Source organism: Coccinella septempunctata, chromosome 5, assembly GCF_907165205.1.
Source record: "Coccinella septempunctata chromosome 5, icCocSept1.1, whole genome shotgun sequence".
Taxonomy (NCBI): Eukaryota; Metazoa; Arthropoda; class Insecta; order Coleoptera; family Coccinellidae; genus Coccinella; species Coccinella septempunctata.
The window spans coordinates 6,128,276-6,151,009 of record NC_058193.1 but is presented as its reverse complement, the minus strand read 5'-3'; the positions used below and the strand labels follow the sequence as shown (position 1 = coordinate 6,151,009).

General features: G+C 41.1%; 2 protein-coding genes across 2 annotated transcripts; both read right to left on the bottom strand.

Moving 5' to 3' along the window:
- Positions 1-2,596: 2,596 nt before the first annotated feature.
- LOC123313950 lies at positions 2,597-4,102 on the bottom strand. The gene is made up of 2 exons (XM_044899062.1): positions 3,888-4,102; positions 2,597-3,838 (listed from the first exon to the last, which is right to left on the bottom strand). The coding sequence occupies exons 1-2, from the start codon at positions 3,903-3,905 to the stop codon at positions 2,597-2,599; spliced, it is 1,260 nt and encodes a 419-aa protein (XP_044754997.1). The 5' UTR covers positions 3,906-4,102.
- A 908-nt stretch (positions 4,103-5,010) lies between these two features.
- On the bottom strand, positions 5,011-7,197 carry LOC123313949. Its single transcript, XM_044899061.1, has 3 exons — positions 6,896-7,197; positions 5,702-6,371; positions 5,011-5,631 (listed from the first exon to the last, which is right to left on the bottom strand). The coding sequence occupies exons 1-3, from the start codon at positions 7,195-7,197 to the stop codon at positions 5,011-5,013; spliced, it is 1,593 nt and encodes a 530-aa protein (XP_044754996.1).
- Between the last annotated feature and the right edge of the window lie 15,537 nt (positions 7,198-22,734).

The following is a 22,734-nucleotide window of genomic DNA, read 5'->3' as shown; positions in this document are numbered from 1 at the left end:
TCAGAATTTCACGAAGGTTTCCCCTTTTAAGCAGAAACGTTGAAAGAATATCATGGATTCATGGTATTGTATCCAAAGTTCTTAGGAATGGATGGTCTCTAATATTCTTTTCGTATCTCAAAATGAGGGCTTATACTTATATTCAATTTACTATTAGTTATTTTAAAATACATTCGATCGTAATATCGGACATAGTATCCATGATGAAGCAAACTTGTTGCGATTCCATTTCATAATATAAGAGAAACAGTCTCAACTGAGTACTGAGTTGAGGTTATTTTTGTTTTGACATGTAGGTACGATCAATCATTTTACATAACCGATCTTATTTTTGCGATTCATACTGGTTTTTCAAATCATTCTTCCCGCGGAAGAGTGGGGGGTAACCGCAAGATACCGCTAGTAACATAACCGGTAAGACGCTAAAAATCGCTTAAAGTTGACTAATACAAAAAAATTACGGTCATAGAAAACAAAAAAAATTATGAAAATGATGAGACACTGGCTTTGTCTCCAGAAATTTCCAGAAATAAAAATCCTTCCATTACCTCTGAAATTTCTGCAAATTTTCTTAAATCATTACATCAGAATAATTGATACATATGATTGGATCAATATATTCAATCAAAATTTTGACAGCTCATAAATTTTGTCTGATCTGTGTTTTAGATGGGCACAGAACACAGAATGGAGAGTAAAGAAAAGGAGAACGATAGCTGCTTGGAAACCACCGATTTTTCATCCGCCAAATCATAGAAATACCAAACGAACATGCTGACGATTCCTTCCCATCAGACGACCAGGTTTAAAAGGTCATTTTCTTACAATGCTGCAAAAATTTTTAATGCGGTCAACTTGGCTTTGCATTCAACTTCGTTTGCACAGTTTAGGGCACGGTTGAGATCTCTATTATTCCAGAGACAGATTCAGTAATTTTTGTTTTATTCTACTTTTATTTTCTATAAGTGAGGAATTTCCACTTCTGCTTTCTTTTTTGTTTTTTTTCTGGTTCTTGTATGTATTAAAGTTGGAGCATTATAAAATATTAATATTGTTAATATTTTTTTTCGGGCCTTTCTGGAGTTAAGTGTAAGAGTAGTCATAGACTAAACTTCGCTTCAGTTGGGTCTCTAACATCTTCGGAATGTATTCATTTCATTTTCAATAAAGGCGACATTATTATTATAAACTATTCCGCTTTCCCCGTGAAGGGTTGGCTTTTTTCTAAGCTAATCATTTCTAGTGTATCAACTGCATATTGCATTTCCTCTAGAGTCCTTTTTGTTAAGATTTCTGTTATTTATGATTGAATTAAAAGGATATTTTCAACCCAGTGGTTGGCGGTTGACGGACTTGGTGTTGGCCTATGTCTTTTTCATCGATAGATTTTTCTACTGCAGTTATAACTACTGAGAAAGTTTTTTGTGGTTCTTTTCTTTCCTTTGTTCTTTCGTATGGTCTTGTTTCGTTATATTTAATTATGATCTTGTCGATTTTCATTTCTTCTAGGGCAGCTTCGAGTTTTTCCTTATTACCATTTGATTTTAGCAGATAGCCAAGTTTGGTTCTCAGAATAATGTCAGTTGATTGCGGAAATTTTTTATTCCATTCTTCAGCTATTCGAATTCTGTCTTTTATAATGGACTAGTCGACTGTTAGATAGAAAAGAAATTCCTATTCAGCATTTCGAATTTCATTCATTCGTGTGGAAAGCGAGTTGAAATTTCTGTCAATTTTCCGTGAGTGAGTCATTCTTTGTTGATTATTTATGTTTATATTTTGTCGCATTGGCATATCCTGTTGTGTTATCTGATTTCTTCTGTTGTCCAGATGCGTTCGATAGTCGCACCGTATTATCGATTGTGGAATTTCTTTATCGCATGAAGGTACTTTTTTGTTGGGTCCAAGTTGCGTGGGAGAGGTTGGATCTCTGATCCTCTTTTTTCTCTGTCGGATTTTTTTCCATTCACCATTTTCTTCTATTTCCATCACTGTGAATTCTCCATCACTTGAAGAATTCATAATGAATTCAGGAGATCAGTATAAGTTTATTTAAAAACAACGGAATCGCAGGTTTATCGACCGAACGCGACAGATGCACATTCGAGAATGAGTGAAAAAGTACTGTACCTTTTTGAGATGTTGATCGATTGATAATTATAATATAAAATAATATTATCAGATTTGAGCTGACTGAAAAAGTTGAGAGTGCACTAAAAAATCACGTTAAGAATTTAGACCAAGTTCCAATTCACTTGAGCGAACGAAGAATCTAAAGAGAATGAATTGAATTGAGCAGATTCAACAGGTTCCACCGGTTTTTTTTTGAACAGCTGATTGACAGCGATTTAAAGGTTACGTTCACAGAAGCATGTAACGATAAACGTAGTCACTGAGTTGATAGAGCTGTGCATCGAGTGGTAGAGTTGGGTGAAAAATTCCTCCAATTTTTAACATTCCGGCCGCCATAATTAACGTAGTTGATTATAATCGAGTAGATCTTCGTGAATTATCCGTTGTGAGGAAGTTGAGGCAATCCATCACTCCAGTGTCTGAGCTACTCAATCCACCCATAACTGGAGCGAAAAGACTGCTTTCAATCCTCAGAGTCCACCAGGATTGGTAATATGCATAACTTTGCAACGGGTCGACGTAGAGTTGTAGTGGGAGTCTTTAAGGTGACTACTCTTGTCAGTCCGTCATGCCCAGGGTGCATATCGAGAACTCTTGCCAAAGGCCACTTGCAGGGAGGTGTACGTTCATCTGTAATTAGAACTAAAGAACCAACCTTTACGTCATTGCGAGGATGATGCCATTTTGAGATGGATAGCTGGCGTTGCAAATATTGTGATGACCATTGTGTCCAAAACTGTTGAGTTCGTTGTTGAACAAATTGCCATCTTGAGAGTCGAGAGGTGGAGAGATGTTCAAGAGATGGTTCTGGAACAGCTGTTAATGGAGCGCCTATGAGGAGATGTCCAGGTGTGAGAGCTACGCAATCGTCAGGGTCGTCACTGAGCGGTTCGAGCGGTCTTGAGTTGAGAATATCTTCGATTTGAGAAGTTAGAGTCATTATTTCTTCTAATGTGAAGGATACATCCTTGACAGTTCGAATGAAGTGGTGGTGAAGTGGTATTCCTCGTCTTGCGGTGAACCTGCGAAAGGCAGCGAGAAAGGAATCAGTTGAATAATCGCTTACAACTTCGAGATGAACTGCTGAGGAGGCAAAGCAGACGGAGACACAAACCCAGCCTTTGTGTGTTTTGGAACCCCTTCCTTTCCATGTCTTGAGAGTGAGTGGACCAGCGTAATCTACACCGGTGTGGAGGAATGGACGAGATGGCTGCACTCGAGATGCTGGTAGCTGTCCCATGAGTTGTTGAGCGCGAATACCACGGTGCCTTGCACACAGAACACATTTCAGTATATGGGATTTAACTGGAGCTCTTCCTCCAATGATCCAATACCTTTGACGTATCGTGGCTAGAGTGAGTTGAGTGCCTCCATGTAGAGTTTTTCGGTGAGTTTCATCTATAACCAAAGAAGTAAATTGAGAGTGTCGAGGAAGAATAATTGGATGCTTGCTATCTGGGTCGAGTTGAGAATGGGAAATTCGTCCGCCTACACGAATTACACCATTGTTGTCGAGGAATGCAGTGAGTCTACTGAATACATGTGAAGAGAGAAGTGGAGTGTGTGATTGAAGAGCCTTGAGTTCATGTGGAAAGTAGACTTTTTGAGTTGCCTTTATCCAGAAAATTCGAGATGCTTCCAAGTCAGTTGAAGTCAGGTGTGTGAGGTGTGCTGGATCCAGCTTGCGTCGGAGTCGTGCGAGAACCTTTGAACAAATAAAGGTGATTCTTAACAATTTATTCAAACTGGAATACCTGTAGATGAGATCCCATGAGTAGTCTGACGTAGTGGAGGTGAGTATGGAGATCACTGGTCTTGCTTCTGATTCATGGTCGGTTGTCGGTGCCGGCTGACGATTTGGCCATGAATCTTCTGACTTGGAAAGCCATGGTGGTCCCGTCCACCATAGCGAGTGGTTGCGAAGTTGAGATGAAGTTAACCCTCGTGATGCACAGTCAGCAGGATTGTCTTTGCCGGAAATATACCTCCAATGGGCCCTTGGAGTTAGATCTTGGATTGTTGCAACTCTGTTCCGTACAAAGTCCTTCCAACGTGAAGGGTGAGTGTTGATCCAAGCTAGAGTGATTGAGGAGTCCGTCCATAGAGTGGTTGAGTGAATGTTGAGAGCTAAAACATTATGCGCATAATTAACGAGTCGAGAGAGGAGAAGAGCAGCTGATAATTCGAGTCTCGGGATTGTGAGTGGTTTTAAAGGCGATACTTTGGTTTTGGAGCAAAGCATTGTAACTTTGCATTCCTTGGACGGAGTTCGAACGAGAAGGTAGAGAACGGCTGAAATGGCGAGTTGAGATGCATCAGAGAAGCCGTGGAGTTGGATGAAGGAACCCTCTTGAGTGTTAATCCATCTTGGAATTGTGATGCTGGCCAGCTTGGAGAGATCTTCACTGATGTCGTACCATTTCTGTTGGAGTAGTTGAGGTAGAGGTTCGTCCCATGATAACTTTTGGAGCCATAATTCCTGCAACAACATTTTAGCCCTTATCGTAACAGGGGAGACTAAACCGAGTGGATCAAATATTTTAGCAATATGAGATAGAACTGATCGCTTGGTGATCAAAGACCCAGATAGATTGGAGCTGACTTTAAAAGTGAAATAGTCTTCTTGAGGGTACCAAATTAGACCTAACACTTTAGTTGAGTGAGAATCTTCATTGAATGAGATTGGAGTGGGTGTTGATTCTTCCTCTTGAACGACGTGAGAGAGACTTGAGACGTTTGACTGCCATTTTGCTAGCGGAAGGCCGGCCGCCATGCAAAGGTTCTGGAGTTGTTTGGCAATTTCGAGAAGTTGATGTTCAGTATCTGCTCCACCACAAATATCATCGACATAACGACCTTTCGTTAATGGAGGAATGGCTAGTGGAAAGTTGTGACCCTCATCTTTGAGAAGTTGGAGAAGAACTCTGATTGCCAAAAATGGAGCTGATCTAGTTCCATATGTGACTGTTGTGAGATGGTATGAAACATTGGAGAATGAATTGGAAGGCGTTCCTGTTCTTGACACACAGGTCCTAGGATTAGCCAGCCGAAGATTGAGAGTTGTGCGATTGGAGATGATGGAGGGCCTTTTTTCATCTGAGGAAGAACAACTGAGCCATATACATCAGCATCCAAAATGATGTCGATGGCTCTTGAGATGTGGTATTCTGGATCAGCTAACTTGAGATGCTGGAGATGTAGAGATTGCTGAAAACATATATAGAAGGAAGGCAAATTAGAGAATGATGATGAAAGAATGTGAGCATCAATATTTATGGTTTGATGGTCATACGTCGACTTGAGAGTGAGGGCAAGAGATCCCACAATTACAACATGAGACTTCCTTCTAGAGATGTTGAGTTTTCTGGCTAGATCTTGAGAGATGAAGGTCAGCTCGGATCCAGTGTCGATGAGTAGTCGAACCGTGTGTGAGCCTGTTGAGGTGATGAGATGGGCGATGGCAGTGGCGAGGAGAATGTTGAGTCGTGGTAGAGGTAGCTGAAGAAAAATAATTCAACGCTTCTTCGAACTATTTTGACGGCTTTAGAGCTGAGTTGCTAGAACTCACCTCCCTTTGAGCAGATTTTTGAGATGTGAGAGCTGATTGAGGAAGCACTCGAGGGGGTACCGGTGGAACTTTGCAGTGTGGTTTACTGCTGAGAGGAGCATCATGTAGAAGAGTGTGATGACGACTTCCACAGATTTTGCAGATCTTTGTCGTTCTGCAAGAGTGGCGATGATGTCTACCGAGGCAGTTGGAGCAGAGGATGCGATGTAATACTACATCAGCTTTTTCTTGAGGTGAGCGTTTGGAGAAGCGAGGGCAATCTGCAATAAAGTGGTCGTGTCCACAATCATCACAGGTGTAGCTGGGCATAGAAGAGACTTTTGAGATTGGAGTGTTCGAGGAGGCCGATTTGCTTGAGATGAGTGACGGAGAAGGTTTACTTTGAGCTGTAACCTTTTGAGAAATTGTGTGCACTGTTGTGCGAGAGCGAGAGGATTCTTGAGATGACTGTCTCTGGTTGGACTCAGTCCATTCTAGAGCTCTAGAGCGGGATTGGAGGAACTCCATCAACTGAGCGAAGGAGGGAAATTCGTTATTAGAGGAGATGAGAGTTTCCCAATGTGTTCGAGAGGCGTGATCCATACGGTTGATGATATGGAACACCAAAAGATTGTTATTCTGCTCTAGATCTTCACCTAGAGCTTTCAAACTTTGGAGAGGATTGACGATGCTGTCAATAAATTGACGAAGAGATGAGGCGGTAGAATTTTTCTGATTCGCCAATGAGAAGGAGAGAAGTTTTGTGTATTGAGAAGAGAGGAGCAGCCTTTTATTTTCATATTTGTCCATAAGCTTCTTCCAAGCTATGGGGAACGAGACTTCCGTTAAGGGAAGACTAGAGATGGTGTCGAGAGGTTCGTGAGAGAGACATGTCCGAAGGTAATGTAACCTTTCAATGTCAGAAATCGAGGTGTTATTGATCACGAGTGATTGAAAAAGGTCTCGGAAGGCAGGCCATTTTGAGAAGTCGCCTGAGAAGGTGGGAATTGAGATGTCAGGCAATCGAGGACGAGTTTGAGAAGGCTGAGGGGCTTGAGCAGTGTGGATGGCTGTGAATCCACAGGATTGAGTGACATATTGAGTTGGATTAATTTCGAGATGGCTGATTGGAATAGAGAGTATTCCTCGAAGAAGACTGAGGATGCGAAGTATTCGTGGTCGAGACAAGACTCAGGCCACGCTGACTCAAAATACGAATGAGTCTTTGAGAAGTTCTTGTGAAGGTCTTGCAGTTGTTCTTGAGTGTGTGACAGGTCTTGCACAGTCCATGTTGAGACGTTGGACAGCTTGGAGAAGATGTCCTTCATGAGTTGCAGTTTACTCATTTGAGTAGCCACTTTTAATTTGAGATTGGTGGGAAGACCAGCCGAGCGTGTTTGAGGTCCCACATCAGGCTGCGAAGATGTGGAAGATCTGGATGATCGAGTAGGAGGGACCTGGAGTTGAGTGTCATCCTCTTTTGGAGATGGAGAAGATCTTCCCGACTTTTGAGACATGACCTTTTGAGAAGAATGTGATATGAATGAATAATTATTCCAACTCAACCATCCGGCCCGAAGGACCAAATGTTCAAAAATCTGGTTGTTGAGATTTTTGGCAATTAATTAAAAGTGGACTGTTACCAAATGATTGAGTTGGAGATGGTAAAATAAAATCTTTATTGTATATCAAACACGTCACATAATAAATAGACACTCGCATGAAGTAAAATTGTATACAACATCTGAACAGAGTGAACCTATTTACAAGTATTGAGAAGTTATTGAGAGAATTTGAAAGAAATGTTTCAATGAGAAAATCAACGTTGTATTTGCTTGAGAGAAAGAGCAGGTTGAGTGAATTTCATGTATCGAGTAACAAGATCAATTATTATGTGCTTGATAAGAATTGAGATATTTACATCAAAACGTGTTTATGTATTTTGAGTTGCATAATAATTGAGCTTGATAGTTATGAATTGATGTGAGTGTTATCATGCAAGCACAACGTTTACAGTGATAGAGTTAACGATTTCATAAACTGTCTCGCTATCAGAAAAACAGAAGGTTGCAGTGATAACTTGAGAAGTTAGAGATATGTAATGTAGTGAGACAGGTGTAATGAGACAGAATGAGAGAGATGATTACCAACGCTTACAGGAATAGCAAATCTATTAGAAAAGCAGAAGGTGTGTTATGAGAGTACATAAATTGAGGTGAGTTGTGTTACAAATGCAATGTAGAGAAATGAAATATAGTAAACGTAGAAAGAATTAATGAATAGTATTCATAATTGAGATGAAACAAGAAGAGCAGTTCATAACGTTAGAGAAAAGAAATAAGGCATCATAGTTTTCAGGTAAAAGAGTCATGAGCAAGTTTATAATAAATTATACTTATTGAGTTGAAATCAGGTTGGACCTCCTCGAGCGTTATCACAAACCAGTCTGTCCAAGAGAGTTGATTGAGTGTATTCCATTATTCAGAGTTCTGAGTGTAGTGAGATGGATTTCGATCTGGTCTATGAGAAGCCTTCGAAGTGTCCAACTTGAGCGTAGAGGTACCTGAAACTTAAGAGGCCTGAGAAGTCTGATCGTAAGAGGTGTAAAGTTAATCTGAGGTGACATGTATACAAAATGAGAGTGAATACAAGTATATAAGCTTCTAATAGAGTGGTGTGAAATGTGAACTTGGTGCTAAAATTAGAGAAATTAAAATGTGAGTTGTTTTCGAGATGATGTGATTCACAGTGAATGAAATATCGATGCATTTTGAGGAGGTTGAAGCAGTTACGTACATTGAGCACGTGGTTGATTGAGAGATTTGGAGAAAATTGAGAAAATATCCATGCAAATATAATAGAGAGATGTAGAGCAGAATATTGCAAATGTAATTGTGAGAAAATGCATAGCGATGGAGTGAATGTTGAGAGGAAAATTATGTAGAATGATATTCTAACGTGACACATGCAAAAAATGATTACATTTTTTGTTGAGTGAAAAAGTACTGTACCTTCTTGAGATGTTGATCGATTGATAATTATAATATAAAATAATATTATTAGATTTGAGCTGACTGAAAAAGTTGAGAGTGCACTAAAAAATCACGTTAAGAATTTAGACCAAGTTCCAATTCACTTGAGCGAACGAAGAATCTAAAGAGAATGAATTGAATTGAGCAGATTCAACAGGTTCCACCGGTTTTTTTGAACAGCTGATTGACAGCGATTTGAAGGTTACGTTCACAGAAGCATGTAACGATAAACGTAGTCACTAAGTTGATAGAGCTGTGCATCGAGTGGTAGAGTTGGGTTAAAAATTCCTCCAATTTTTAACAATACTTTATCTCTCATTATCACTTCTGAAGAAAAACAGAGTGCTACATCTACTGGACTTGAGCTGCCTAAGAGAATTGACTCTGTTGATGCCGTCGTGCCTATTTCTTCTGTTTCTACAACTAGAAATGATATTGTGATTCTTTAATATCCGAGTTCTCAGAATGCAAGAGTTTCAGATTTGGTATCGGATTTGTCGGCGGATTATATTGTCAGGCCTCCGGAAAATTGGTCATTCCAGGAAAGGATCGTTGGATTATCCGCAAACTACGATGATGCCACAATTTTCAAGCAGATTATGAATCATAGCGAAAACAAAAGATGGTTTAACAAGAACTCTAACATCAAAGTTCTGAAAACTACACCCCTTCGCAAAAATTCCAAACTGGTTCAATCACTTATTCTAGTCGACCACGCCAGTTACAGGAAGATTATGTCTACTGATAAAGCAAGAGTATATACATATCAAGATTGCGGGCGATGAGGACGTATCCTCGGACACCTCGAGTAAAAAGTTTAATTTTAAGTGTTGCAAGACAAAGCAGACCAATAATGTGTACTGTATGAATTGTGGGGGTGTTTACCACTACTCTTGTGCAGAAAGAATTCATCCAAATGTGAAAATATTAAAGGGTTGCAAAATATTGTGCTGTGACAGTCCAAACAGTTCCTTAAAACTGCGTGAAGATGAAATCATGCAAATCAAAACAAATTATAAAAATGCGATTGTAGAAATCGACTATTTGAAAAAGATCCTGAATGAGGTAGGAGATAAAAATTCAATTCTTCTAGAAAATAATAGCATTTCAAAAAATATCATAACCTTATTGGAAGAAAAAATAAATATGCTTACAAACAATATAAAAAAAAAGATTCACAAAATGTAACCAAAACTCCGCTATTTGTGAGTTGCCCCAATGAAACTACCAACATTAGTTCAAATGAACGATTTGAGTCAAGAAATTCAAACTGTCATGAAATGTTAACCTCAACTTCACTCCGCCAAAATAAAGAGCGAAGTGAAGTAAATTCCAGAAATCAAAACTCTGAAACCCAAAACTCAACAAGAATCAGGAAAGCAGAAAGTTCGGGGGAATGTTTGAGAACGGCTGATCTTTTCAAGGGTGATTCCAGTAAAAATGTCCATCCATTGAAATCTTATCAGCGAAATAAAATGCAAGAAATCATAAATCTGGAAAATTATCCAAACGAATGTGAAAATATTTGTGATAGAAGAACTTGCAAATCTGTAGATACTGAAACAGAAAAATCCACAATGGAACAACTTCCACAAGTGTCCCATGGCAAAAGTCAAGTTGAGAAGCCCAGTTCACACGTAGACGTAGACTTTTACAAAAACTGCAGAGACCGGAATCAGTGAAAGGAGAAGCAGGAAAAACAAGTTTGCCAGCTGCAAAACAATATGTTGCTTCTTTATAACAGGCCCTAAACCAGAAACCAAACCAGAAGAAGTGAAAGAGTATATTAATCGAACATTCAATATACAAGCAACTTGTGAAACAATGAAGAGTAGAAAGGATAGGTACAAAAGTTCTTTCAAAGTTTACATCCCACTGGAATCAAGGGAAACAATCATGCACTCAAGCAAGTGGGAAAAAGGTATTAGCGTTAACCTTTTCTCCATCTCATACGATGAGATATGATTAATATATTTCATCAATACATACAATGCTTAAAAAATAAGATACTGGAACTCGAAGTATTTGTAAGATCTCTGGAAGAAACTCCAGATATTTTGTGTTTGACTGAACATTGGTTGTATAAATGTGAGGAGGATCTTGTACGTTTGGAAGATTACAGATTGGTTTTATGCTACACACGAGAGAGGTCTTTACAAAGTGGGTCTTGTATTTTTGTAAAGGACATTTATGAAGATTTTGAAGATGTACAATTCATTAGAAATAAGAGTATTGAACGTGAAATTGAGATATCTTGTACCGTGAGTAAAAGTAGAAAATTAGCTGTAATGTCAATTTATCGAACAGGTCTAGGAGATGTGCAGCTTTTTTTTGAGGTCCTGGAGCAAGTTCTAGATACAGCAAATAGAGGTTTCAGTAATTATGATATGGTAATTTGTGGAGACTTCAATATTAATTTAATGATTGTTAGTAACTGCAGGACAATATTTCTGGATTTGCTGGCATCGTTTAACTATGAACAAACAATTTTCGAACCTACTAGAATAATAAGGACAACTCGTTCATTAATAGATAACATATTCGTGAATACAACTAATTATAAAAATAATATGAACATAACATCATCTCTCTCAGACCACAATATGTCTCAGTTCATCACAATAGAAACAAAGATCTCTGATGCAACAGGACCCATCAAAGCATTGGTAAGGCGTTTCTTCACAAAAGGTAAAAGTTGTGCTTCAGGGTGGTTTTGATCTTGAATTTCAGTCCTTTGTGCCACACCTTGTCAAAGGCCTGTGCTATGTCAAGAAATACTCCCGTACAGTATCGTTTTTCTTCAAGTGTTTTTGAAATTGTGTTTACTATTCTGTGGGCTTGATGTATAGTAGACATGTTCTCCCTGAAGCCAAACTGGTAATTGAGAAGAATGTTTGTTATGTTGTGTTCTTCGTGAATTCTATTGAGCAACAATCTTTCAAATATTTTGCTGGTTACTGGTAGTAGGCTAATTGGCCTGTATGATGTTGCCTCTTCAGGGGGTTTGCTGTTTTTGTGTACCATTATTATAGTAGCATATTTCCATATAACAGGGAAATAGCACAATTGTAAAATTCTGTTAAAAATTGTTGTGAGGAAAGCGATTGCTCTTTTAGGTTGTTTCAGGATTTCTGGAGTTATAAGGTCATACCCTGGAGCTTTTCTGTTCTTGAGTTTCCTTATTTCTAGTTTTACTTCTGCTGGATTTATGTGTCGGATCGGTGGTGACATTTGACAAGGTGAATTGAGCCACCGACTCCGGGCATAAAAACCCGGATTGATCGAGCTATTGTTGTAAAACTCACTAAAAATTCATAGTTGAAATAAATATCTCATTAATTATTTCGCAAATCTCGCGAAAATAATATCGGAATCAACAAATAACAGTTCATTTTGTGTGAAGTGTTCAACACCTGTGAAAAAATAAGGAGACTTATCAATGTGCTAAAGCTGCCCACACACTGAAAAGACATAAATATGTCCTCAAATCAAAATCATTCTGTGTTTATGCCTCGTCAGAATCAGGACGATTTCCTAGGATTTCAACACGTTGAACAAACACCAGATGCGACTCGAATTATGAACAAAATCATCACTGTTTTAGACAACACTCAGGAAAGTCAACCAAATTTGGAGAATTCGACACACGAATGGCAGTGCATTAAAAAGCGCAAAAGGCATAACTCACCGAACGACATTAACAAAAAACCACATACCCAGCAAACACCAATACAAAATCGCTACTCACCACTACAGACTATACAAACGGAAACCGAAAATTCCACGGAAACACAAAACAATCACACCCAAAAAGAACCCACACTGCCTAAACCACCGCCAATCTTTATTTATGGTGTTAATGATTTCAATGCAATGATTACAAATCTAAATGCAGTAACCGACCCTGAACATACTTCACCAAAGCTCTTAGAGATGGAACTGTCAAAATAAGCTCTCATACTTCTGAAACATACAGGAAACTGATACGACACCTACAAAATCAGGAAATAATACACCACACGTATCAACCAAAGGAAGATAGAGCCTATAGAGTGGTGGTTAGGAACCTTCACCATTCTGTACCAGCTGAAATAATAAAAAGTGAGTTAGCGAAATCAGGACATCAGACACAGAATAACAAAGGAACCACTGTCGATGTTTTTCATTGACTTGGAACCCCAACCAAACAATAAAAAAATTTACGAACTAGAGTTTATCAGTCATACGAAAATTACAGTGGAACCCCCTAGGAAAAAAAGAGAAATAGTACAATGTACCCGCTGTCAGGAATATGGACATTCGAAAACGTATTGCTTTAGACCATACAACTGCGTCAAGTGTGGTAAACAAGACGACACTAGACAATGTCAAAAACCCAAAAACACTCCTGCAACTTGTGCGTTGTGCGATGGCGATCACCCGGCTAACTACAAAGGTTGTTGCGTCTACAAAGACCTCATACAAAAAAGAAACCCTAGAGACAGACCAAACAGAACAACCATACGTCCAAACCAACCACCAGCCCAAATAATTCCTCAAAACATCAACGAACCACAAAAACACTACCGAACATATGCAAACGTGACACAAAACAAGCCAATTGAAAATGAGGCTCCAGGACAACAAACACCAGAACTAGGATCACAACTCCCGAAATTCCTAGAAGAATTCAAAGGAATGTTTTCCCAACTCATGAATCAAAACAGCATGATCCTAAATCTGCTCACATCTGTCATCAATAAATTAAATTAAATGCCTACTAATATATTAAGAATAGCAACATGGAACGCCAATGGTTTAGCAAACCACAAACAGGAGGTGATTTCTTTCCTAGACATCAATAAAGTGGACATCCTACTAGTTTCAGAAACTCATTTTACTGAATCAACAACTCTTTTAGTACCATATTACACAACATATCACACCACCCACCCTGATGGTAGAGGACATGGGGGGTCTTCAATAATTATCAGAAATACGATATCACATCATGAACTTGACAAGTACCAAACAAGCGAAATTCAGGCAACAACAGTACAAATCAATTCCAGCAGAGGAAAACTCAACATCTCCGCTATGTACTCTCCGCCACGCCACAAAATCACCACAGATATGTACAAAAAATTCTTCGAGACCCTGGGAAATAAATTTATCGTTGGGGATCCAGACTCATAACCACCAAAGGGCGCAACCTACTGCGAGCTATGACAGCTGGTAATTATAGTCACCTTAGCACTGGAGAGCCGACTTACTGGCCAACTGATCCAAGAAAACTACCAGATTTACTTGATTTCTTTATATTGAATGGCATACCAACCCAAAGTTGTTCCACAGAATCCAACTACGACCTCTCATCAGATCATACACCAGTCATCATGAACCTATGCTCCACCAACTTCAACAAAAGTGCTCACCCTAAGTTAACCACATCACGAACAAACTGGGATAAATTTAGGAACTATATCGAGGACAATTTGGACACTAATGTAAGGATGAAGCAACCAACAGAAATAGATGAAGCTGCACAATATTTCACTGACATTGTTCAAAAAGCTGCATGGTTTGCAACTCCTCAAGAAAAACAAACTAATGAACATTTGAGCACCCCACAGGACAGCCAGGAGACAGTGCAGAGATCAAGAAACCAAAATGACCTGCATCAATATAGAGTACTAGCAAGGAAACTCTCAAAGAAGCTCAATAAAGAATCATGAATCAAGAATAAAGAATGACGTTCGTCTGGTGATGCGGCCCTATTTATCAACTTTCCAAGGTGTGGACGGTCATGTGATCAAAGTTGCATCCAAAAATTCGGTATTCTGGAATATTCTCCTTAGAAGAAATATTCTCGGTGGTGGTTATCTCCTTATCGGTACAAAAAACTGTACCGTTATCTGCAATCCACGTTGTTTTTATGCTGAATTCGGTGGACGGAAAAACAACTCCGAATGCGGAAAGACACTTTTTCTTTGTTTTGGATTATTACGGTAGATTACTGATGGAAATATCAATTTTACGGAATTGAAAGTTATTGATCAGGATTCTGAAAAATGAAACGGAATATCTGTATTAAAACTGAAATCTCCATCAGACGGTGTTGCATTGCTTCAACTGGAAAATTCAGGGAAACATTTAAAACAATCAAGTATCGTTACATCTCCCTCCTCTGGGAAAAATTGAAGTTGCGCTGAAGACACAAGTTCAATTCAATAACGGTGTAACTGGTCCGTCAAAAAGAAAAAAAAAATCATTGAAAATTCAAGTCGGTTAAGTGCTCGCTATCTCACCCTTACAGAGTTTCCATCCTAATCTGAACAGTACAATAAAAGTGGTATCCGGATCTGCTCACATGCGTAGTTCAGTAATCGTCCGGTAGGCGCTCCTTCCATGAAGTGGTTCTCTCCGATCCATGATCCCATGGAGGTCCCTACCTCCATGCATGATCTATACTCTGCGCTCTGCGTTACGCTCCGTGATAGGACCGAAGTGCTTGTTATCCTTGATCCGATCGTTGGTAGACATTTGACATAACCTATTCCGTGGCACTTTATGACCAAAGAGGAACTCTTTGCTATGACTATGATGTCTGTAGTTGGTTCTGTGGTATCTGTCAGAAACAACGTACTTTTAGTGAATTTGAATTGAAATTATTGCAAAATTGGGAAATGAAATCGATGGCAATATATAACGGTGAGTACTCTATATCGATTGTTCCATTTCATATTAACGGTTGGATTTTAGGGAATTATCATTCACGATGAAATGGGCCGATGAGGCATCTTTGACGTTGACCACTTGTTGGCACTGTTCCCTTCTTGGATGCTGGTTCGGTGAATCAGTTGACTACGGAGATGGGTCAAGCAGGTGACTTTGGAATATCCCCTTCATCAAATCAGAGTTCTTTCAATGAGTACTTCAAGTGGGGAAGAACCATTCACTTACTTGTGTACTCATTGTACGTGGAAATGTACCCAAGCTTGCAACCACTGGCTATTGACGGTGAGTTTGACCCTTCCATAACACTGGATGTGGATATGGACAGTCACCGTGGGCCAGAATATTGTTCAGAGCCTGAACATAATCCCTGACTAGGAGGAATGGTGGAGCCTCGCTGATCCGACAGTACCCAATAGGTTATTCTCGTGAAATTATACCTAAAGAGCAACATGGGTTCCTTCCTGGACGCTCTATCCTTACCAATCTTTTACAGTGTATCGACGATTGGACTAAGGCTTGGGACTCGGATATTCCGATGGACATAATTTACAATTTACCTAGACTTTGCCAAGGCGTACCTTATCGTCGTCTCATAGCTAAACTGGAATATTTGAGCATACGGGGAGCTTGTTTATCGTGGATTGAGTCCTTCCTACGCAATCGCACGTTTCGTGTCAGGGTTGGGAATATCACGTCATCTGAATACCAGGTCACCAGCGGTATTTCACAGGGTATAGTGTTGTGCCCTATTATTTTCCTTCTGTTCACATCGAATCTTCCATCCTTTCTCCAATCAAAATGTGAATTATTTGCCGACGACGCAAAGCTATACAAAAATCCTGTCATTTGTGTTGATGTTCTCCAGGGTGATCTTAGTACTATTAGAAACTAGTGTAAGCAATGGATGGTGCCTATTAACGTGGATAAGTGCTGCGTACTCCACGTGAGCCAGAAAAATCACAAAGCTGGGTACTACTTAGACAATAGATTATTAAAAAGTGTTGATGAGTACTGTGATTTAGGTTTGATAGTAACATCCAATCTTTCCTGGTCTAACCATATAACATCTATATGTAATAGAGCAAAACAACTGTGCTATTCAATATATCGTTCTTTCCATAGATGCAACTTACAGACGTGTAGGATTTTATATTCAACCTATGTCCGCCCATTGCTCGAGTTTGCTGGTCCCGCTTGGTAGCCTTCCCTGAAGGTTGAAATGGACACATTAGAGGCTGTTCAACGCACTTGCACCTACGAGTCCACCCTTTCAAACTTGGCAAGGAGAAATTTGAGACAACTGTTCGACAAAACTTTTTGTCGAACAGAATATTTGAGAGCCTAAACAGATTGCCAACTGACGTTGACGTAGTGACTGCAACTTCAAACAATTCATTCAAGAATCGCTATGAGAGATACATCTCAAGTCTTCAATTTAGCTTTCTTCTTTAGTTACTTTCACATCATATATTGTATTGAGCTTATAGGTATATTACCTCAACTCTAATTGAATAATAATAAAAAGGCAAGAAAAATCAATCAGAGCCAGATGAAGAAAAAATTAACGGAGGAGTTCACCCGAAGATTGAGAAGGATAATGAGAACTGGTCTTAACAGCAAGAATCTGATGAAAGCGATTAACACCTACGCTTGCGCGGCGCTGAGCTATTCATTCGGTATCATATCTTGGACGAATACCGATTTAGGAGCTTTACAGAGAAAAATAAGGACGATGCTGACTAAACACAATGAACATCACCCCGAAAGCTCAATAGAACGGACAGAGCTGTCACGACATCTTGAGGGTAGAGGAATTGTTGATTTGTCCAACCGTATGTTGGAGGGCTTCAGTCTCGCCATCCAGGATCAGGTGATTCCAACAAGAAATTACATCAAATATATCGCCAAGGATGCCTCAGTGGCGGACGATAGCTGTCGTTTTGGCTGTGCGACACAAGAAACTATCCAGCACTTCTCCGGGGGATGTCAGAAGTTCGCGGGAATGGAGTATAAAACTAGACATGATGCTGTTGCCAAGATTCTTCATCAAGAATTGGCACTAAAAAAACACCAACTTTTAAGTTCGAAAAAGGTTCCTTATTACAATTACCATCCGGTTGCTGTATTGGAAAATGAACATCACAAGCTCTACTGGGATCGCACGGTTCTCACAGACCGAAAAATAACCCACAATAGACCAGACCTCATATTGCTCAATATGGATGAGGACAGAGCACTATTCATCGACGTGGTAATTCCAAATAATAACAAACTTCTAGATAGGCACACTGAAAAAATTTAAAAATACAGAGATCTCGAGGAACAAACCAGAAGACAGTGGAAGCTGAAAGATACCAAGACCATCCCTATTGTCATTTCATCTACAGGCCTGATACCGAAGAAACTACTGGAGAACTTGAGGAAGCTTCAGTTGGACGAAAATAGCTATAGAGTCATGCAGAAGGCGGTACTGCTCGGAACGGCGAGAACTGTACGCAAGTACATGGGAAATTCAGAGGAACACCGTCTGCTCCGACAGGAAGTGCGGGTGGAACAGGAATCCAACCAACAGCAGGGAGCCGAGGAGCGATCCGGACCCGACTACGACCTCGAGCCCGAAAACCTGGAAAGGCCTCCAACAGAGCTTAATCCTTTTGATATCTGAGATATCTGGGATGAGTGAATTTTCCTCTGAAGAGGAGTGTGAAAGCCGAAAGGCTAAAGTCATAATAATAAACATCACCCCAAAAGATCAATAGAACGGACAGAGCTGCCATGACATGTTGAGGGTAGAGGAATTGTTGATTTGTCCAACCGTATGTACCAGGAAATTGAAGGACTTCGAAAATATTTCCTGAGCAAGGCTGCTTCGTCAGAACTCCATCGAGTAGTTTGTAGTGCTGATAGTTCTACGCCGTTAAAGCTACAACAGAATCACTTGGAAACCGTTGAACACTCTGCAGAAAGTAAAATGCAGAAACTGATTGGCAAACTTTTGCATGGAAGGCAGTCGAACGAGGTCAACCATGATTACGTCGACATATCTGCGTCGAACTACTGGTTGACTTCCGGAAGGTTTGTTTCCTGAGACAGAGGGCTTCATGCTCGCCATCCAGGATCAGGTGATTCGAACAAGGATTTACATGAAATATATCGCCAAGGATGCCTCAGTGGCGGATGATAGCTGTCGTTATGGCTGTGCGACACATGTAACTATCCAGCACATCACCGGGGGATGTCAGAAGTTCGCGGGCACGGAGTACAGAAATAGACATGATGCCGTTGCCAAGATTCTTCACCAAGAATTGGCACTAAAACACCAACTTTTAAGTTCGAAAAAGGTTCCTTATAACAATAACTATCCGGATGCGCTATTGAAAAATGAACATCACAAGTTCTACTGGGATCGCACGGTTCTCACAGACCGGAAAATAACCCACAATAGGCCAGACCTCATATTGCTCAATAAGTCAATAATGTCTGCTCCGACAGGAAGTGCGGGTGGAGCAAGAATTCAAACGGCGGCAAGGAGCCTAGGAGCGACCCGGGCCCGACCACCACCACGAGTCCGAAAACCTAGAAAGGGCTCCAACAGAACTTAATCCTTTTGATATCTGAGATATCTGGGATGTGTGAATTTTCCTCTGGAGAGGAGTGTGAAAGCTGCAAAGCTAAAGTCAAAATATTAATAATGTTGGCACGAAGTGCAGTTTCTCACATATTTCGCAATGTCTCGGAGCAAACCAGGCCAGTAGTAATTCCGGGCAATCCTGGAACTTGTCTTGGCGATGCCCATATGTCCGGCTAGTTCCGAATCATTATTCTCCTTCAGTACTTCGGAACGCTGTTCGGTGGGTAGACATAACTTCCAGGGTTGTCCAGTTCCAATTTCCGTGAAGTCTGATGCATCCCAAAAATGTCGGTTCCGACATTCGATGGGAAACTGTTCAGTTTCCTATCGATTATGGCATAATCTGGAAAAGTTCCTGGGTCCTTCTGTAGTTTCCTGTTGTACTATCGACAGTGAAGTTCCACTTCGGCCAGGTATACCTACGGAATCTACGGACGGTAAGGTATTCCGGGAGGCCTGTCAGCAAGTTTATTCAGGGATCCCTTACGGTACTGTACTTCAAAATAAAACTGTTGAAGGAGAACGGACCATCGAGCAATTCTTTCCGATGGTGATTTTATGGAATTTGACGATTTTAAACTCATATGATCGAAAATGACCGTGAAATGAAATCCCTCTAGGTACGGACGTAGTTTCTCTATGGAAAATACGATGGCGAAGCATTCTTCCTCGGATACCGAATAGTTTTTCTCGGCTGGGTTTAATGTGAGGCTCACATAGGCAATCACCTTTTCTTCTTCATCTATCACTTGTGTTAGAGCTCCACCTAGGCCTGTATCACTGCCGTCTGTTTGTACCACAAACGGTTTAGTGAAATCCGGACAAGCCAATATTGGCGACTCAGTCAACTTGTGTTTCAGGATGTCGAAAGCCTTCTGCTGGTCTTCTCCCCACTTCCACCGCTGTTTCTTCTTGAGCAACAGGGTTAGCGGAGAAACTACATTGAAGAAGTTCTCGATGAAACTACGGTAACAGCTCGCAACATCCAGGAATCGGCGAAACTCTCGGACGGTCTTGGTAGCAGGAAATGACACTATGGATGCCACTTTATTCTACCATACAGATGCCTTCGAAAGTCACGACATGTCCCAGGTACTTCAGAGACTTCCGGACAAACTCACAGTTGTCGGGATTCATACGTAAGTTGGCTTCCTTTAGTCGTCTAAATACTTTCCTTAAGTTCTCCATGTGTTCTTCAAAGGTTTCCCCTAGAACGACTATATCGTCTGGATAGGCAAACGCTTTGGGCTCCATTTCAGGACCGATTATGGTATCCAGAAATCTCTGAAACGTGGCTGGTCTTGCGTGTAAGCCAAATAGCATGACGGTGATCTGAAATAGCCCTATTCGCGGGACCGTGAATGCCTTAATAGGCCGGCTATCCTTTTCTAACGGTATTTGCCAGTATCCCTGTTTCAGGCCAATCGTCGAAATGTATTTGGCTCTGCGTAATTTGTCCAAGATTTCCGAAATATACGGCTACAGATACGCATCTTTAACGGACACTTCGTTGACTGCTAGAAAATCGATACAAAACCGGTATTTACCGTCCTTCTTTTTGACTAACACAACAGGTGAACTCCACGGTGACTTTGAAGGTTGAATAATTCCCTCAGACAGCATTCGGTCTACTTCCTGGTTGAAGATTTCCTGCATCTTCGATTTTGTGTTCTATCAGTTTCGTGGTGCCTGACAGCTTCTCGAACTCCTTCATTTCTCTGGCGAGAAAATCATCTAACTTCTTTTTCTGTGCCTTGCTGAGTTCCAGTAAGTGTTCGCCTGTGGCGTGTACCTCCACAGTTTTTTCCACTTGAGGTATTGGTTTGGAGATCAGTCGGCCTTCCATATAGCACTCGGCGATGCTAATGTTAAGGGAAAAATTGTACACTCTCAGTACGTTCATTTCTAGTATGAGGTCTACCGGTAAATCAGACACCAACAAAAACTTTATGTCGGTCAAAGAATAGTCAGCGATGTGGATTGCGGTAGTATAAAGTTTCGGCGTCGCGGTATACTGACAATTGGCAACTACCACAAAACCATCCTCAACAGGTTCTTTCGTGATTCCTTTGCGTTCACATTGTTCTGCCACCTTCTGACTGATGCAACTCCTCGTGGCTGCGGTGTAAATCACTGGATTGCAGCGCTTCCCGGCTACTTTTACTTCCACCAGCGGACGGTAGTCGTTACACACGGTCGATGCCGTAGGAGTCAGCGACCCCTTTTCCATGCCTCCCTTTAGTTTTCCGGAAGGCACAGACAATCGCGTGGGCGAATGTTCTTCCGCTGGCAACGAGAACAGAACAATCTCGGTCATCCTCGACATTCTCGCCGCATGTGGCCGTATTCACCACATCGAAAGCACTGTGTTTGGAAAGATACTTTCCTCGTCGGTGTACAGTCTGGTTTCTCTGTGTTTCCTGTCGGTCTCCTTGTTGGTTTGATCGTCGTGTTGGTATAGGTGATGGAGTTCGGTTGGGTGAACCTGCATTCTGCCTGTCGGTTCGTTGTACTGTTTATCGATCCGGTCTTGGCTGGGTGTTTGTCGGCGGTGTTTGCGGTCTGTTGTGACCTACTGGTACTGGTGGTCCTGAGATTCCGGGTATGTTTTCGGTGTCCAAGGAGAAACTGGCCTGTTGCCGGTTTCGTTGGGACGGGCGATACATCAGGTGGGGCTCGTCAAGAAGACGTGGTTTCGACGGTGGCCTGGTGTACCTACTGGCTCATTTGCCACTGTACTAACTCGAAAACCTTTCCTTTTCGCAGGAGCTCATCGTAGGTGTTAGTCTTCTGAAATGCCAAGGCCTGTTGTAGGGTCGGTAACAGCCTCTGCCTGATGATTCGGATTTGTTCTGTTTCGGTTGGTCTACTGTATGTTAATTTCTGGAACAAATTCTGCATTCGAGTGACGTACATCAGCAGTTTTTCATCAGAGCCCTGCGTTCTCCTTTTATTGCTTCCAACAGGTTCTCCTCATAATTCACCGGTAAAAATGCTTCCATCAGATGCTCCTTAAAATCCTGCCAGTTCCTGAATGTACCCCTCCTGGGGATGAACTAATCCCTGGCACCCTTCCGCAGTAGTTCATACACTGACTCGAATACTTGTTCTAGGGACACCTTACGAGATTCGGCCAATCTCTCCACCTTCTCGATAAAGCCGCTCACACTACCTGTGCCACCAAATGAAATATTCCATTTGTGGATAGGAAAGGTTGGCACCAGTGACGGTCAAGGCTCTGGCTCCAATGGCACTATCTCCCTCTGGTCATGGTTCGCCAGAGCTCACACAAGGTGCAGGTAAGTGTGGGAAAGACACTCTGCGGAAAGAATTAATCCATCTTCTCGTTGTCTGACCTTCAGGTGATGCCGTACCACAGCCCTGCGACTGTGTGACAGGTATTGCCTGTAACTGCTGCAGTAATGCTGTACATGTCCGCCTTGTCTCGTTCATGACATGTTCTAATGTTTTATTCCTTACAGGTGTACCAGTATGTGAGACATCAGCAGCTGTCGGAAGATTGACCCCATGTCCAAGATCAATCAGTGATGTTTCAGCCCTCTCCGGTTGGATGGGGGACATCCCAGGTGAACTAAGAACCTCCACATCCAGGAACGACCGTTCCTCCCGACTGGATGGCTGTCCACGGGTGTTGCTACTACGCAGCTCCTCCA

What these genes read in the sequence shown, in the direction of transcription:
- LOC123313949 (XM_044899061.1), bottom strand. Translation starts at nt 7,197, where the DNA reads ATGTCTCAAAAGTCGGGAAGATCTTCTCCATCTCCAAAAGAGGATGAC. An exon ending in AACTTCTCAAAGACTCATTC is followed by an intron (nt 6,372 to 6,895) that starts GTATTTTGAGTC and finishes ATTTATTGACAG; the next exon opens with CATCGTCAATCCTCTCCAAA. An exon ending in AAAAATCTGCTCAAAGGGAG is followed by an intron (nt 5,632 to 5,701) that starts GTGAGTTCTAGC and finishes ATTTTTCTTCAG; the next exon opens with CTACCTCTACCACGACTCAA.